Raw genomic sequence first — 18,605 nt, 5'->3', positions numbered from 1 at the left:
GAAAAAAAAAAAAACACGAAAGGAAGAAAACCCCTAAGATGGAGTTTTATTTCTTTTCTACAGGCTAATGTAATCTTCCAGTCATTGGACTCCAGTTGTGTCCCATTGTGCTAGATTAAAAGGCCTTATTCTACCAGCAATATTCTTCTCATGCTTTTGCATGAGATGACTGTAAGCAAGTCACCTCCTAACCTTTTTTTTTTTGTTAAGCTAAACAGAGAAGGTCACAGTTTTCAGTTACACTTAGCCTGTAACCTAGAAACCAAATTACCTGCCTAGAAACCTGTCGCAGTTAAGTACTTGAGAGCTATCAGATGAAGAGGCATTATGAAAGTGCTAAGTATTTAAAACTAGGGAAAATTACCTTTTTAGTGACAGACTGTGACCCACAGCTCTCAGTAGTCTCAGAGTATAAGAATGAAGCTGAGACACTGAAGTCATTTCCTGCTCTTAAATAAAAACCTGAACATTTCTGGGGTTGTGCTGGAACAAGAGACACTCAACCCACAGAATTAAATGCCTGCAGAGATCAGCCAGCCAATTACTTTACCTGTATCTCTAGGTGAATGATGCTTAGATTATTTTTATAATACTAACTTGTTTTGTTGGTTGTTTTTTTTTTTTTTTTTTTTGAAGCTCTGCAAGGTAAAACACTGGTAAGCACTCTGCATGCTCCTCAGAAGAAAATAAGCCTCAAAAATGTCAGTGTAGACACAGAAAAGTAAATTGTGGAAAGCAGAAAAGGTTCAGACTCACAATCGAGTAAGACTACATAACATGTGGAAGGCGAGCACAAGCTGAGGCTCTGCCTGAGCTCTGGAAAACAGGAATGTTCATCTCTGGCTCGATGTCACATGCTAAGATGTGGTGATCTGTGGAGGCATGTTCTCATGGCTCCTGATTGGAGCACTAAGAAAAACCTTGCAGCTGCCTACACAATTAACTAGGTTAACCTGTCACTGTTACCTGCCCACATATGCTCTGTGCCAGTGTAAAACATGTCTTTATTCTATTAGCTGGGCACAAAAGTGAAAGTATTCACCTTGCTCTGACTGTGGCCTTTAAGGTGGTCACAGAGCATAACCACAGCTCAGCTCTCATGTGCATTTTTGTTCCATCTCAATAAAATCATCACAGGAGAATTCAGGTCAGAAGGGGCCTCAGGAGCTCATGCAGTCTAGGGCCTGCCTGAAGCAGGTTCAGCTTCAAGACCAAACAGAAGATTGTACCCCCCAGGGTCCTGACTGGACTGTGCTCCCTTCCAGTTAATCTGGAACATCACTGCTCATCCTGAGTTACAGCCAGGAAGACAAATTATGCTTCTTTGAAGCAGGTAAAACACAGATCTACTCATTAAGCCCATGGAAGAGTGCCAGGGATAAAATATCAGATGACAGTAATTATTTTTAGGAAGCTGATATAGCTCTCTGAGAATCAGGACGCCCTTGCTTTAGCCTATTTGATTTTACTTACAAGAGGGAGTTACCAAGGCTTCAGCCACTCCAAGCAGGATGTACTGAGGAGCCAAGTGGAAGCAAGGCATGGAGGAGACCAGCAGAACCTCCTGGGAGAGAGTCTGCTCCACCTGAGGGAAGTGCTTTCGGTGCATTTCAGAGAAGCCAGCGACCATCACAGAAAGTGCAGCAGATAAGTGACCTACAACTGGGTGAAGAGCACACAGCATTCACCAGGGCTGTAGTGACAGGACCATCCCATGTTTAGAGTGAAGCAAACCCCTGAGAAATGCAAAAAAAGCTTCCTGTCCCCACCCCCAAATCATTTTTTCTGAACACCTAAACACAAATAAAGAGTGCTTGCTACATATATATGACAAAAGGACACCAGCTCAGCACAGACAGAGTTTCAGATTTCAGAATAAATGAGAGAGGAAAATCTTTTCTGAAGACCAAAGTCACAAATAACTTTTTACCTTTTTTTGAAGGCTGAGTGAGAAAAGGAAGGAGAAGAGAAAGAAGAGGCAAATGTCCTTTCAGATAATAGAAAGGGTAGGAACAAAACTACCAGGCAGCAGGAATGTTTTTAAAAAATTAGGATGTATTATAACTACCCCACAATTTACCCATTGCATAGAGGGTGCTATTAAAAGTTATTATTTTTTATTTCTTGATGTTGGCAGGATGAAATGGTTGTATCCTCTCAGAAAAGAAAACCACAAAGAAAGTAAAGTTTCCAAGTAAGTCTCTGAACCTGAATTATCTATACTTCTCATGATCTGAGGTCCCATTGATTTTGACTAGAATTCTGCTTTCTCAGCATTTCTAAGCCATAACATGAGGAGAACTTGATTGCTTTTGACAGTTTTGGCCCAAATGTTTGGACTATGTTATTCTTACCAAGCCTTCATGACATAATTGCTACACTTACTAGACTGGACATCAGCCAAAAACTTTTGTTTCATATTATATTTATAACATATATACAACTTTGTCTTTTTTAGTGTCAGGACAGCAGAGATGAAAAACTCATATAGCTAAGTGGCCTTAGCCTTGCTGTGTTTCTGCAGGCCTCTGTGTTTCTTCTCTCAGCACCAAACTCTCACACCCTTCCTCTAGCACAGTTTTCCTGTATGTTCACAGCTTTAAATATCCTTACCCACCCCTGCCTAACCTGAGCCTCAGAAGCTGTTTTGCTGTTTAGGCTCCTCTAGTGCTTAATGAGAATATCAGTGAATTATTGCTTGAAAATTGATGACGGGAGGGAATTGAACAGTGTTTTCTGGCCAATGCACCTTATCAAAGCCAGATATAAAGCCCTCAAGGAGCTTCTTGTAGTCGTCCAAAACAAGAGTTCTCCTAGTGAAAAATTATGTTGGTACTAAAGAAACCTCCAGCAGTTCAGTATTTCTAACAGTGCAACAAACTTGAAGCATTTTCCTTTACTAAAAGCCAATACATTTTAGAAAAAGTAACCTCCGGGTGCCCAAAAATTTCAACTTTTTTCTTTCAAGACTTTATGGGGCAGAGGAAGAAACCAAGAGCTTTGGAGATACCGTTTTCATCTTTATTCTGCTCCTTTCAGTCCTCTTTAAAACGAGGGGTTGGAATGGGTGTCTGAAGCTTTGCTTTTACCGGACAACAAGCTGTTTCTTTAATATTTAGGGGTGATTCTGAGACAAGATTCTTTATATTATCTAGAGACTAAGGTTGTATTGGACCTTTATGAATAAATCAACAACTATAGAGAGAGTAACAAATTACAGTTTTTATGTAGACCTTTAATACAGAGCAACCAGATATTTCAGTTGTCTATGTGGTTCATCCTTGAAAACTGTTATCCTTAACATGATGAATTTTTCCAGAAAACTATTTAAATTTCTTCTTCTTACAAGAGTTGAATTAAAATATAGTTATAGGCTGGCTTAACACCAACTGCCTATTTATACTTCCAATTTTGTTGCTGAAAATAATTGAGAACCTAATTAACTGTTGGCAAAAATATTGGCACTTAGAGGCCTACCATACCTGCAGGTGCAGTCATATACTTGGATATCTAAAGCCATTGCCTGCACTCACAGGTATTTTTATGCCTCAGGTAGTTTATCACCCCTAACAGGAGGCTATTTTGATAAATGAACCTATTAAGAATAAACCACTGCATATATTCTAATGCTGTTCAACATAACAGGATAGAACATTAATACTAACTTGAAATTTCCGTGGTTTAAAGGAAAATGATTATCTGAATGTGCTTTTTGTTTTTTAATGCAGATGTTATTTTAAAAACTAGGCTAATTGCAACCTGCTGTGTTATATGCTTCTGGTTTGTATAAAACTTAATAACACTCTTAATTAGGCTAATTTAGTCAGATTAATACCTCCGTGTGTGTCAGTACTCACTGTGCTGCCTGCCATGGGGCACTGAATTAATAGCAGCACACTGAGAAAATAGCAGTTTATAAATATTTTCATCGGAGGTTTGCAACGTAGACTGGAAGATAAAAAATGTAGGAAGTTTAATGGGAGTATCTATGAAAAGGAACAGTTTTAAGTGAATACAGAATGGAAGATGCTTTACTGCCGGTACTATATGTAGCTGACATCTGAAGAGTGTTGCAGACTCCAGAACAAAAGAGGCTTGGGAGTAATTAAAAACCAAATAACTAAAAGAAACCATATCAGTGTCAAGAGAAGGTGACCCAACTCTTACTAAAATTATCATTGCTTCTAGGCTATGAATTTCTGTGGAATAAGTGTCAACCTACTACAGGGAAGACTTCCTTTTACCACATCTGTGAGAAAAAGGTAACACTTCACCTTTGGAGAACCCTTTCTGCTGTGACTGAGGGTACAATAAGGATTTTAAAAGTGAAAAGTACAAAACACTTGAACAATTACCTCATATTAGACATTCTAGTGAAAACTCTAGTGCTGGGGAGGAAGGCTGTACCTCTCCAAGTAACTTTCTACCTGTGAAATACTCAGCCTGTTCAATGGGAACAGTGATACACACCCATTTGTTTTGCATAGTTTTCTGCATGTTTTCTCTTGCTCATCCATTCTAAAAAAAAACCAACCAAAACCTATTGCACATACAGAATTAGCCTAGATACTTTTATTTCATTTATGATGCCACTGCAGAGTCTGGAAGAAACTGTTCTAATGGTAATACAATTTCCCTCTTATGAGTTGCAGTCCTAACAATAATGCACTTACAGCATAAAAATCACAGAAAAACAAAGCCTTTATTCCTGAGTTATCTGAATCCAAATTCATAATTTTGAGCAACACATTTCTCCAGCGTCAGAGAACAACTAAGTGAAGGAATTTTTAATTTCTAAAAGAGACTTGGATTGTAAATTAACTTTACAAAAGCTAATGGATAAAGAAACATATAGAAGATAACCAAGTCAAAGTAATTCTCAGGCATAAATAGTTAATACTGCTTCTCTCCAATACCAATTCCGTAGGATGAGCCCTAGTTATCTGTGACTGTGCTTCAAAATTTTTATTGGTCAGTGGAGTCTGTCCTACACAAAACTTACTAGATAGTGAGAAAAAAGTGTAAGTGTTTTCAGGACTTTTTTTTCCCCCAATAATTCCTTTGAAACATGTTTACTTCTAAATATCATCCCCAAACAGGTCCATCTTGACATTTATAGTCAGATATAAATGTCTAGGATCATCCATCACACTGAAATTTCTCTTTCAAAACCAGAAAACATATTAAAGCAGTACAAACACATGTGTTTTTTACATACCAATGTAAATTGTTGGAGAATGCCCAGTGTCCTTGGAGCTGAAGAGCCATGAGTTAATGCACTCCAAAATAGGAACAAGAATCAGTAGTGGCACGATGCTTATCACATTCATTGCTGCAACTGGCAAGAGAAATCCACCAAAGTGCAAGTTGGAATTCATGGTTTGGAGATAATATCCTGAAGGAATCTGTATTGAAGGATAAAACCACAATCCTTGGATAAGATTTTCACTGTATTTGGAAACCTCTCCAAGTTCTTTTTTCTGAGGGAGTCACATTAAACCAAATACCTGCTGGCAAAAAGGAACGAGCATTCATGAGGAAAACCTTTCAGATAGTGACAATATTGTTCTCTGCCAGAATATTTCCCTTTCATAAGATTTTCTCCTACATTTAACAAATTAAGCAACAGTCTAAAGGTTTATTAGATCACCCTTAATTACAGCCATCAGCCAATGTACTAAATGATTCCACCCAAAACTTCAGTCACTTCACCCAGACAGTGTTTAACAGAACAGAACCTTAAAATAGCAAAATGCAGAGTGATTTGATTTTAGAATTACAGGGCACAGAGTGATTTTGGACTTAAGATTGTTTGCTCAGGGTAGGAGCAGTTTAAAAGCTACAGGGAATGAAAATTTGGGTACAGCCTTAGAACCAGCTGAATGCAACTCAGAGCACCTATAGAGGACTTCCTTTTACCTGGGGGAACTGAAAACCAAAGACAAAAGGAAGCAGATGAGGAACCTCCCAGTGGCAGTCAACAGGGCACCCAATTAAGTAGATTCATAAGACTCTGTCACTACGAAAGCAAATAATTCCTCCTGCTGGTGTGAGGCTATACAGAAGAGCTGCTGAGCTTATAAAAAAGTGTAAAATCAGAATCCTGAAGGCTTCTACCAACAGATTCACAGATGTTTGTTTGTTTGTCTGGGATATTTTTGATTAAATTAATGTGCAGCCAAGAGCCATAATCCACTCCATTTTACAGACTGGGAAACTCCAACTCTAGCAATTCACAGAGTACAATCATGACAAAACTGAACCTGGAACTGGTTTCTTTACTCTGTATCTTTTTTTAGTGATTTCTGGATTCTTGCACCATCCTGCACACTCTTCAATATGATCAGCAATTTCAAACCCAGGTAAAATATTGCTGCTTTACAGCTGTCTGAAAATCAGTGTATAGTTGTTAACTGAGCTGGTGTAGGGTTTCTCATCAATGGTTATAGTCAACCCTATCCACTGTGAGTCTGTTCAGTTCTCAAGGATTACTCAAATCCTAGCTCTTAAAAAATATTTTTCACTTTAATTCCACCTCCAAAAGGAAACATAAATTATAACTGAACTATTGCAACCGAACTATGTACGTTTAGGACTGAGTCAAATTTTGTTGGTTCCTTTTATCCAATGCCTATTGCAAATAAGAATTGACTTCTTAATAGGAATTAAAATATCATCAACATGAATCACAGGCACTGAAAGCTGTTAACTTAATAATATGAAGAAAATACTAATAATCTTTACAAAAAAGATACTGATCTACCTCCGAGTTTGAGAAAGAGCCTTGAACTTATTGGAAATTCTGCCAAAGGATTAATTTCTTTCAGCAGTGGAAAGACATCTATATTTTGTAGATAAATACGTAATAATAAACTTGATAAATGATAATATCTGCTTAATTTTCATCTGGTCACTAATGCATAACCTTGGTCATGTATGTGTGTTTGTTGATTTTGAACGGGTTTTTTTTGTCTGCTTGGGGTTTTTTGTGCTTTTGGGGGGAGGGAAGAGGAGAAAGAAGGAGGCAGATGGATGGGAACATGGAATGATGGCATAAAGAAGTGTCAATGAAGCAGTGCATGCCACATATTTGTAAGAATTTCCTCAAGCAGCATTTTAACACCAATGAGTAAAAATGAATTTCGGAGCTGGCTCATAAACTTGTCATTCCAGTTGCCAAAGGGTAAGCTACCTCCAGCTCCTGCTTAGCCAGGATCATCCAGACAGAAAGGAATCTGAAGGAATCGTGTCAGCTTAAGGAGCTTCTTGACACATTTACATTTATATCACACATACCCGCTCAGAAGTGATAAGAACCACACAGCCTGGCAGAGGGGCTGTGAAAGGACTGCTGCTCTCCACAAATGGAAACCCACCCACTTACACTGTAGGTACAACAGCCACACAATCCTGTCAAAACAGGAGGGGAAATATGCAACCAAAACAGCAAATAAAGGCTCTCTACCTCTTCCCAAATGTGATTGAACACTTGGGAAATTGGAAAACTACATTTTTCGAGAACATTGAGCCTGAGTCTCAATGTTGGTAACTGCGACATGGCATCATGAGGGGAACAGGACTCTCACACAAGATGGTTCAGTCAGTAAAAAGGTTCCAGGAAAGGAGTAGCAAGCACTCACAGAAGTTTATTAATGAGTCTTGACCAGGACAATTTTCATTATTTGAGGAGATCAAAAGCTACATCAAGGTATACTCTTAGGCAATTAAAGCTACTTTGCAAGGCTGGCAACAGTTAGAAAAAAAATCACACGTAGAGAGATAGCATTAAACACGTGTCAGAGGCTATTTCAAGATTTTTCTTTAAAAACCATGTACCCACCTGCATAATGCATGCTCTGTACAGAATCTGGAAAGTGAACAACGGGAAGAGTCTGGCCAGTGACTTAGTGCCTTCCACCTGAATCTCGCTGTAGTGACCACCGTGGTTTTCCTTGGCATGGTCCAGCCAGCTGGCCACGGCGGAGCTGAGGTAGCGGTGCCGCACACAGCACATTTTCAGGGCGCTAAAAATGACCCCAAAAGTCGTCAGCAGGGAACTGTCTGCAAGCAATCAGAGACATTAGAGGTTGGCATGTTTTTTACCTACTGTCAGGATAAACAAGCTAAGACAAAATGCTTTGAGAGGGAAAATAAAAGGTGGTATATTCACCTTTATGACCTTTTAGGGAGAGGAAAGATAAGAACTCTAGATTCGTTTAAAAAAAATCTTATTTTGAACCCAGCTGTTACAAAAGCAATTCTGTTGAACAGCCACGGAGAAGAGTGCCTTTTGTTACCAGTTATTTAACACACCACAATGTGTTTCTCTGGTTGAGCAGGTAAAGTATTAATCTCCTTTGTTTTTCCGTTCCATTTGTTGAATGCCTATTGAATGCCTGATGAAGTCCAGTAGCAAGGGAAGGGAAGTAGCAAAGTGAGAAGGAAAAGGAGTTTAAAAACAGTTGACGACTTAAGAACATTTTCATGGATGAATTTCAAGGCCAGAATTATCATCTCAGATCTTCCAAGCAGTATGCAGGACAAAAGAGGAATTTCCAGTCTAGTACTTGGCATATTAAAACTTATTGACTGGTTACTGTGTTCAGGAATTGACAGCTTGGTTCTCAGATGAAATAGAAGTAGAATGAGCACAAAACTGTTAGCTTCAGGCTTGGGAATGCAGGTTCATTTATCTTTGGCAAATTGCCACCCATACAAATAGGGGTTACGGCACTTCTATGTTTTCTGAGTGCTGAAGCATGACAATAAGTTGAGTATCTATAAATAAATATTTTCCAAAACCCATAGTGAACTAAGACTGCAGAATGAAAATGTCTCCCTACTATCTCTGATGTGGAAATGATTTTCTAGAAATATCCATTGACACCTACTGGAACCACTAGCTTTGAAGTACTAATTAAGGACATTTTATTAGAAAAACTAATATTCAAAACTCCCTGGCTGTGTGGTACTAACCTGCAGAATGTTGTCCCTATGGAATAAAATCTGAAATAGCATCAAAACCTGAAAACAGAGAATTGGAAGAGGTGGTTTTTGTTCTGTAGGACTGTATCAGGCAATTATTCTCACCACTCCTTGTAAGTGATGTTTAAGTTTCAGACCTAGATTATTTTAAGAGCAAATCTGAAGACTAAAAGATAAAAAAAAGTTCAGAATTCCAGAGTGAATTAACTAAGAAGCTAACCAGAAAACAAGTGGGACCTGAGCCTCTTCTCAGAGCAGAGTTAATTTCAGAAGTAAATAAAAGAGAACAGAAAATTTGGTATTAGCTCAATTCATTGGCAGAGCTTGTAACAAGATGCTTTAAGTTAAAGAAATGTCATTTTTCTTTGCCCTACACTAGAGATTAGACAGTCACAAAAAGGGAATAAGAAGTATTAATGTGGTGTAACTGCTCTGCAAGGGTTTGAACACAGCCAGGTTTGGAATTGGAAGATACATTGAGTGCCCCATGACAAGCCCGGCAGAGAGCGCAATAAAGCAGCAGCACAGCTGTGTCCTGGCCCATATGACCTGGTCTCCATCATGGTCATGGCCATCTCCTTTCCTTTGGAATGTGAGGGGTTGGGCAGACAAAAGGTTGAACAAAATTTAACAAAATCAATTCCACCAGCAGCAGGCATATTACACCTCTTCCTGCACAGGCAAAGGCTGTGACAGACACATGCCCTGACACGACAGAAAACAAACATGGGTTTGGTCACCAGAGACTGCTTCCCACTCTTACAACCTACCCAGAATCTCCAGAGGATGGATATCATTTCTCACATGCAGATTTTGAAGGGCGAAAACCCAAGGATCTCCAACCAAACAGGGCAGAGTTATAGAAGAAATATAATTTTATAGAAGAAATACAATCTGTGAAAGTAATCTCTAAAGATATTTCCTAAGACAGAATTTCCTCTTACCTGCTTTGGGTTTGTAAATCATTTCACCCCGAACCATGTGAATTGTGATCATAGCCATAAGCCCAGACACAAATGGTATAAGAAAGCCAAGATTCCTGGCCACGGACTGCTGGATGTAAGAAATGCTGACAAAGACCACTGCTGAATTCAAGTTAACCAGCCAATGAAACCTGGAACACAGAGACAAGAGAGAAAAAAGTGGAGAGGCTGAATAATATAAAAGCCTTTACAGAAGATTAAAACATCCAATTAAAGGCATGGTTAAGTATAGTAATCATGGACAGTGTCAGTACCATGCACACATTAGCACAGCAATTAAAACCGATTTTCACTCAAATGTCTCAACTCCAAGAGGTGTATGATTAAAGTAAGTGTACTAAGGCAGTAGAGCTGAACAAATTATCAGTCTAGTACTGGAAATATTCTTGTGGGTGACATTAATTAAATACATCAACATTTACCATTTTCACACTTAATATCTGGTAACAAGTTTTGTGTATGAAATATCATCAAATCATATGATTCAAGCTTAAGAGAGAAATGTCTTAATGCCACCATCCTTTAGTTAAGAAATTTTAAGTGTTAAAAATGTAAGAAATATTAAAATTTGGTTTTTCAGTTATTAGTTGGAAGGCTCAGTTTGAATTTTTGCTGTCTTCTGGAATATCCTGACAAGGAGGCTCCCCAACACAATTTTCTCTGAGACTGTAATTGTTAGTAGAGGTGCTTCCCAAGTAAGTACTGAGCCCCTCCTAACCACAGAAGATATCCAAAGGATAAATTACACACTCCCAAAAGCAGATGGCATACCACTAGTGACAGGCCTGCTGCAGTTTGGAATCCCTGAAGATAGCACAATTTTTGAGCAGCATTATCCCAATATGTCAAAGATTACAGTTTGGAAGCAACTGCAAGAAGAGATTCCTTTGCCTTTGCTGGAGCCATAGCAAAATGGTTTCATTTAAAGATGAAATACACATCAATACATAATTATAAAGGTTAATGCATATTACTAGAAGAAACAAAGCTCATTTTCTTGTTCAGTACCACTTTTGCGTCATGCATGCTGTTTGAACTTGAGTATTTGGGCTAATGAATCTAGAATTATCTTCTCAGTGACAAAAGGTTTGGAGATATGTTACTTGATGATGATACAGTTGGAGGGATTTTGTACATAAAAATATTGACCCATTCAACTAAAGCTTTTAAAAAAATATAATTACATGATTCATTTGGCTGGAACTTGTGCAAGAGTTTTGAATAAATTCTTAACTGACAATTTTTAAGTTAGAAGCTTCAGTGGCTGTTTTCCAAGCTTTCTAAAGAAGTGTGCCTGAGCTACCTGAAGTCCAGACATTCTTCATGACTCTATGAGTGTTTGACTGGGAATCGGAGCATCCAAAGAAAACCCTGGAGTACAGGAGAACACTCATTTTTCACTGCTGCTTAGCAATGTACTTTAAGACTGAAATGTAAGGCTCCTGTCCTCTTACAAAAATGAGAAGAAAATAAAACCCCAAACAATGTGTTTAGCAATCCCTACGGCCAAACCAAGAAAGATGAACAAACCTTGACACAAATACCAGAATCCTGGGACGTGCTCATATTGTACTGACAGCAGCACATCAGCATTCTGGCCTTTATTACATAAAGAGTCCCAGAGCTCACATCAGAGCATGGCAGATTAGTTAGATATATCAAACTGAATATCTTGTCCAGCCTTGCAGGGAAGAGTTCCTTCCTGAAGCTTCAGCACTCTGAAGCCTCTTCACAATGAGAGCCAAAAGCCAACTTGAGAGGTTCATTTCAAGAAGGCAGTCCAGATAGAAACTTTAATGCTACAAGCCCACATAAACCTGAAACTCTTCTTAAAACATTTCAAAGAAATGCATTTGTGGTGAAAGCTTTAAAGAAGTAACATCCAGGTGGTTCTTATTGAAAGTATTGTTTATGTTAATACATCTTTGTAGGAGGAGGTCAGTTTTTTCAGAATGACTATGGAGTTCTCTGCAAAAACAAAGTGGGGGGAAAAATCCTAAAGAGGTAGAAAACATTTTTACAAAGTCCAAGTAAAGTGTATTGAGGAAGATGGCAGAAATTGTTCTGCAATATGTGGAAATAAATCAGAGACAGTGAGGGTGGAAAACACCATTGGTCCCATTGGTTCTCTTCAGTTTTTACAGCAGTCCGTAAGACAAGATACGGCTCTGCTCGTTCTCACTGTACCCTTTGCTGTGCCCCCACTGACAGAAAGAATGTATTTCTCCTGTTGCAAAATAGTACCAGTCCATAACCTTAACCCTGGAAATGCAGAAGACCCTAGAAAAATTTAATTCAACAGAATCCAAATTTCTTCTTCACTTAGAATTGGAATGTTCTGTTTATTTATAAGGTCAGAGCCATATAGTACGTACTGCATCTTGGAACCAAGGCCTAAGATGTGCCAAGCAACCTTCTTGAAGGATTGAATTAGAAAACAGGTAATTACCAGGACTTTTAACCCAGTTTTTAATTCAATAATTCTGATTGTTTAAACAGAACTTGGTTAAGACGAGATTCAAACTCATCAAGAGTATGCAATCCCATTTTATATAATTTTAAAATTCAATCCCAAGAAAAACACCCACCAAGAGAGAACAGGCTACCAAGAAAAAGTGATTATATTCTGAGTGGTTTAATGAGGTTAAAAATCCATAGAATGAACACCCTATTTTTCTCAATTTTGAGATTGCATTCCAACAGCCCCTCCTTGGGTGCCAGTGCAAAAATTAAGTGTTTTTGAATCACACACATGCCTTTTTTGATATTTCCAAAGTTCCAAGAACTGACCCACTTGGATTCCCCCAAGGAACTTTTTATTCGTATTATATCTCCTTTGTAATCAACACTGAAAAATGTCACTTTGATTAAACACAATTCTGAATGGCTAAGACCACAGTACAATAAACTCTCCAGAGCTATCTTTCAGAACAACTGATTGCTCTCCAGTCTTAATCCCCCAGAGTCTTACTTAATAAAAATGATCTTGCTAATTAAGGATTAAAACTCAGAATAGAGTAAAAAGGAAGGACTTTTTTCCTCTTCTCTCCTATGGGCAGGTCAAGGAGGCAGAATCTGCTCTAAGGAACTAAACAGTCTCATCCACCTTTGGTAAAGCTACTTTATTCACTGAAGTTTGGATTTAATTCAAAACTCCTTGATATTAACATAATTGGAGGAATAAAAGAATAGCCAGGAATGCCATCCCCAAAGGAGGAGAGATCTGATTCACCAAGATCTTCATTGATTCTCCAGCGTTGCATTGTTAATATGCAAATGTGCTTAGTTTTTATTTTAATAACCATGTGCATAAAGGAGAAAAAAGGGGCAGTTTAGGGCTTGCTTTCACCCTGCCTTGAAACAGGAATATGGAGAGTCCTACTGCAACTTCCTCATTACATGGTTTAACCAGAAAATATAGCACTCTCTATAGGGCTACAGAAGGGGCAAATAAAGGCAACCAAAACATCAAAAATTACCTCCCCAGTAATGCATGGAGAAAGAAATAGTTAATATGGGAAAAAAAAAAAAAGGTACTCCAAACCCTGATTTTTAAGAACATTTTTAAGAGCAATTTTTCCTAAAGAATGAAAAATTATTTAACCAACATAAAATGCTAAGTGATATACCAGATGCCAGAACTTTGCAGCAACAAAGTTGAAATAATACAGCAGATCGCTACCACTGAGTTTAGTTTGAGACTACTTGCAATCCTGACTTCCAGTAAAACAGCAGTCTACTGCTGCCTGTCACTGCTAAAAATTTACCCTGACGTAAATCCCAAGACATCATTGAATTTTGCCACTGTTACAGAGCAACAGCAAAATATCCTAAAGACATAGCCATGCTAAAGGCAGAAAAATCAAATGGAGTATGTTGTTTCAACAGCAACAAGGTTAGCACATCTTTTGAGTATTTGGGCAAATTGTTTAATCCTGAAAACTCTGACTGAACACTTCTGTAGGAGGCCAAAATAGATTATCATCTACTAGCAAAAGAGAAAAGCCAGGAAAAGTTTTAACTCTTGGAAGCTATTCCAAAATCTCAAAGTCTTGCCATTAAAAACAAAACACGAAACCAACCCACCATCCACAGAATCTTTGAATTTCAGCTGTGCATTTCAAGGCAATGGTCTATCATTCCCAACAGATATTTAGCCAACATTAAATTACAAACCAGTTGAAAAATGAAAGCAGCTCCTTTGGTCCACAGTCCTCGAGGTTGTAGGCACTCAGTGGACACACAATAGCTCTTATACCTCCTATTCCCAGGCTGGCTGTGAGGAGTGCAAAGTAGAACACGATTTTCTGCTCCCTTTTGGGTAGGGTGAGAAGAATGTGCCGTCTGTCAATGTAAACGTCTTCAAAGGGGAATGACACCACAGGTAACAGTGCTGTGCCTGGAATGGAAAGAAAATTGTCATTTGAAAGGAATTAGAATCAGATGAACAAGACATATTTTTATAAATATATATATATATTTATTTTAGAGCAGGTATGTTGAAAAGACAGATGGAAAATCAAAGATACACAACAGAAAAGCGCAAAGAGGGAGAGACAATTCTGTAGAGAGGCAGAAATTTTTGGATGTTTCTATGTAAAGCAATACCACTATGGACCTCTGAGAAACCAAACCTTCTCTCAAGTGCTTGTAAGGATTCAGGGACTTCAATCAATTGAACCACCAATTAACCAAAAAAACCCACAAAACATCTGACAGCGGAGTGCAGCTTTTTTTTTTTTTCATCTTCTAAAATCCCAGAATTTTAATAGGAATCATAATTTAAGAAATAAATTCTCAAAACTTTTGTGGAAAATATTTTTTTCTTTTTTTTCTGTAGCAGCTTCATAGAAAATATGATTTTCAGAAAATTTAACTATAGAAGCACTGCCACAAATTTGCATTTGCCACTTCTAGTCTGCAAAGCAAGTCTTTCAGATTTAGTCAGCTATAGATTTTTCAAGTTTCAATGGACACTAAGCTTAAAATATATTGATGTTTCAAGAACACCAGTATTAGCCACTACTGTGACTGCACATTGAACTTTAATATATCAGGAATGTTTAATGATTTATCTCCAAAGGAAGAAATGTTCTAGTTAAGCAATACCCAAATGCATCAAATTGTGTTTGTGTCTCCAATCTTCTACTTTAAGAAATGCATTGAAAGGACAAGTGGCAGAAAGAGATTTAAACCAGAATATCAGGGGAGAAACAGTTGGACACAACAGCAAACATTTTTCCAGACTGCTTGAATAATGGTTTTGCAATCAACTCAAGAACATTTTAGGAATGACTCTGATTTTTTTACTTGGATGTTTCTATGCTTTCTTGCTTTGGTGTGTGTCTAAACAACAATGTGGCTGGCTATTGTAGAAATCAGACTTCCTCAACAACTGGTTCAAGAAAAAAGCATTTCTATCAACCTGGTTTAATTTGAAAGAATTTAACAGATCCTCCCTACTGGTAAGAGGCCAAACTAGTGCATGGGAGATGCCTTACCTGCTATGGAACAGGTGGATTTTGTTTGAGCAGTGCTTTTTTGTAAAAAGTGCTCAAAATAATACCCAGGGAAGATTCAGAACCTGCCAACAGAAAGCAGGCCCTCAGTGCAGGTATTAGGATACTTAAGGGAAAGTTTGTTTGTACTGGTGTGTTCTTAAATACTTTTACTCTTGTTGAAATACAAAAGTCTTGTACCTTTATATATAATCTTACTCCTAACAGCAGAGAAGCAGTTCCTAAATTCTCTCTGACTGAAGCCTTGCATTTGTGCCAAACGCAAATAACCTTAGGGACCAATTTTAAGAGCAGAGCATCCATGCTGTCAATAGCCAAGTTTGTGCACCACCCACACAAGACACACACACAAACGTTGCTTTGTCTTGTTGAAAGCGTTGCCTAGAAAACTACAGAGGTGAAAACACTGCAGTGCATTTTGCAGAGGAGGAGCTAAGTCATTAGGTGTTAGAGGAGGTTGAGGAAAACTCTTAGATGCCAAACACAACACTCCAGAGTGCGTTTCTGAGAGAGAATAAGGAAAACACAACACAGTCGCCAGGCTGCCACCCACCTAGGAAGTGCAGGAACATGCAGATGCACACCAGCTTGATCCTCCCCACCAGGTACTCTGCCAGCCAGCCCACCAGCACAGGTGTCAGCATGGAGGTGCCCACAAAGCACATGTTGACCATGGCTGCCTGGTGGCTCCGGTAGCCCAGCTTGGCGGTGCAGAAGAGGATCATGTTGCACACAATGCCAAAGAAGGTGAACCTCTCGCACAGCTCTACCAGCAGCACACAAACAGCCTCGTGCAGCTTCTTCTCAGCTTGAGGCATGAGCTTCCCAGCATGGTCACTCCTCCCAGGTTGTTGCTCCTTGTCGGCCATGTGGTTCAAAAATCCCCTCTGCTGCGTCTCTCTTCTGTCTGCGTCAGGCATGCCTGTCTGTTTTTTTCCTTTGAGTAGATCAGCTGGAGTTACAGGTATACTTCTGTGCTCCTCCACTGTCATTAGCAGACTGGTAAGACTCTTGCTTTGAATTCCACACTCTGCTACTACAATTTCTTAGGGCACCTGTCACTTTTGAGATATTACATATAGGATCAAAGAGAATTAAAAAAAACCCCAAAAACCCCAAAATAATCAAAGAACTACGTGAATGTTTCAGCTTCTGAATTTAGCAACACTAGGAAGTTAAGTAGTTTATTTGATTAGTTCACTTGGGGGTGAACGAGATTTTTCCCCAGAATTATATTACCTATTAAATTATGTGAATCCAATACTGTATGCTAAACTCAATCTGTATGTTAAAGATAAAGGTTTAAACGCACATGAAAGCTAACATTTTCAGCAGAATTCAAATAACAGATTGAGAAAATAATTTGGTTAAAATAATCCAATACTTTAATTAGGCAACAAGTGAAAAACAGCAAGTAGATAAAGACAGGGATTCTTTTTTAAGGTTAACATTATCCAATGATTGTGCTATTTCTTTCTATTTCTGGTTGAAATTCAGATAAAGCTAATTATAAAAATAAGTAATGCTACTAGGTTTAAGTTAAAAAAACCCAAAATTTAAAATAAAGTAGGTTGAATTTAGTATCAAATTAAAAAAAAAGAAGCAGCCTAGCCCACACTACTTCTGAAGGCAGATTCTGCCCTGTAGGAACCAGAAGGGGCAGGGGCACAGGGAATATTCTTCCATGTCAAACAAAAACTATTGCAGCCTTGAAAGGGAATTAAGAAGAGCCAAACTCACAGTGCTTTATAATGTTCCTGCTACTTTATCCACAGCGGAGTTTGCTGATTTCCTAGGTTGGCTTCTCCATTTTGTGGAGCTCATTAAGATCACTAACAACTGTTCAAAATGCTCCCACCTACAAAATGGAAGCATCCCACATCTATCTTGTGCAAAGGTAAAAGCACACCCATGTTACAAGGAAGTGGAAAACCAGGTCTGCTTCTCTAAACAGAGCTCTCAGTGTTTCTGATGGCATATTTTGAGACATGGTTTCTGCTATTTGTTTTCATCCGCCCTTGTAACTACTCAAATTTGGCCTCTTCAGATCTATTTAGAATATGAGAACTACTACATCATAAACCAGAAGCACAATAGTGTATAACCAGTATGGATAAAGATTCCAAAATTACCTAAAACCCCCCCCCAAAAAAACCAAATAGAAAGCAACCATGACTCAAACACAAAGCCTAAAAGCTCTGAAGCTTAAATCTAAGTAGTAATAGCTTGTTTCCTAAAATTAAATATAGTTTTTAATCTATTGCAAGTCTTAAGCAAGCACTCAGACAGCAAGAACCTCACAGTTTTCAGAGACATTCAACTGGGGGTGAAAACAGCTGTGACTTATCACATGTCAAGAACTCCTTCTATTTTCTAATCCATGATCGCTAAAATGATCCCCTTTTGAGCAAACCAACCAGAGAAATCAAAAGTATAACTCAGCTTAGTTTCTTCATCAAAGCCTAAAGAAGCCAATCTCAAATCAAAACAGGCCAGAGAAAAGTATTTTACCTCAGAGGTGCACATATTTTCTGTTGCATGAAGCTACTTTTATCTAACTGTTCTTAAAGAAAATGATTTTTCCTCCTTTTTTTTTTAAGCAAATAAAACTGTATTTTAACATCATATAGAAAACATTGGGACAAATAAACTCTTGCTCCAATAGACATTTGAATATAAAACACTCTATTTTCCTTTAGAGTGCAAAGTTTACCTGTTCTCATGGGTGGTAGCAGTTCACAGTGAATCACATCATGGGAAACAGCACAGAGAGTAGAGCTCCTAGCTGGGATGGCTCTTAGTCCTCATGTGGTGTCATTTACCCCAATTTGGGGTTACAAGCTGGGAAAAAGGAATAATTGACTGAGCCCTACAAAAGCCCTAAAACACAGGAAGCAGTGATTTTCATGATTACTTTTGAATTGCATTTGCATGTGGTCTATAAGGGTGTGGTGATGACAGTCACAGATCAATCAGTACATGATTAACGTGTTCAATGCTAAGAGAATGTACAGCTCCATGTAACAATAGGACCTTTATTGATCTACTTTTTTAATCACTTCTGCAGCAATTATAGGTGGTCAGTCTGTTTACTTGACATGTTTTCTAGTGGATCCTA

The 18,605-nt window shown here is 38.3% G+C and overlaps 1 protein-coding gene across 5 annotated transcripts in view; it reads right to left on the bottom strand.

The window, feature by feature from the left end:
* Positions 1-18,333, bottom strand: part of SLC15A5 (solute carrier family 15 member 5) — a 60,866-nt gene extending 42,533 nt beyond the window's left edge. For all 5 annotated transcript variants that reach the window (XR_010720928.1, XM_066184446.1, XM_066184449.1 and 2 more), the window contains exons 1-8: positions 18,201-18,333; positions 17,228-17,345; positions 16,041-16,548; positions 14,145-14,367; positions 9,930-10,099; positions 7,841-8,061; positions 5,219-5,405; positions 1,474-1,662 (exon numbers count right to left, since the gene is read on the bottom strand). Coding sequence is in view for 4 of the 5 variants with exons in the window: in XM_066184446.1 (XP_066040543.1) it covers positions 1,474-1,662; positions 5,219-5,405; positions 7,841-8,061; positions 9,930-10,099; positions 14,145-14,367; positions 16,041-16,479 (1,429 nt within the window). In the remaining variant the exon portion in view is untranslated. The remainder of the gene's footprint in view (positions 1-1,473; positions 1,663-5,218; positions 5,406-7,840; positions 8,062-9,929; positions 10,100-14,144; positions 14,368-16,040; positions 16,549-17,227; positions 17,346-18,200) is intronic.
* Positions 18,334-18,605: the final 272 nt, after the last annotated feature.

This window comes from Chamaea fasciata, unplaced genomic scaffold (genome assembly GCF_029207755.1).
Source record: "Chamaea fasciata isolate MVZ Bird 193981 ecotype frontalis unplaced genomic scaffold, bChaFas1.0.hap1 SCAF_5, whole genome shotgun sequence".
Taxonomy (NCBI): Eukaryota; Metazoa; Chordata; class Aves; order Passeriformes; family Sylviidae; genus Chamaea; species Chamaea fasciata.
Note: the sequence above shows the minus strand (reverse complement) of the source record. Positions and strands in the feature narration are given on the sequence as shown.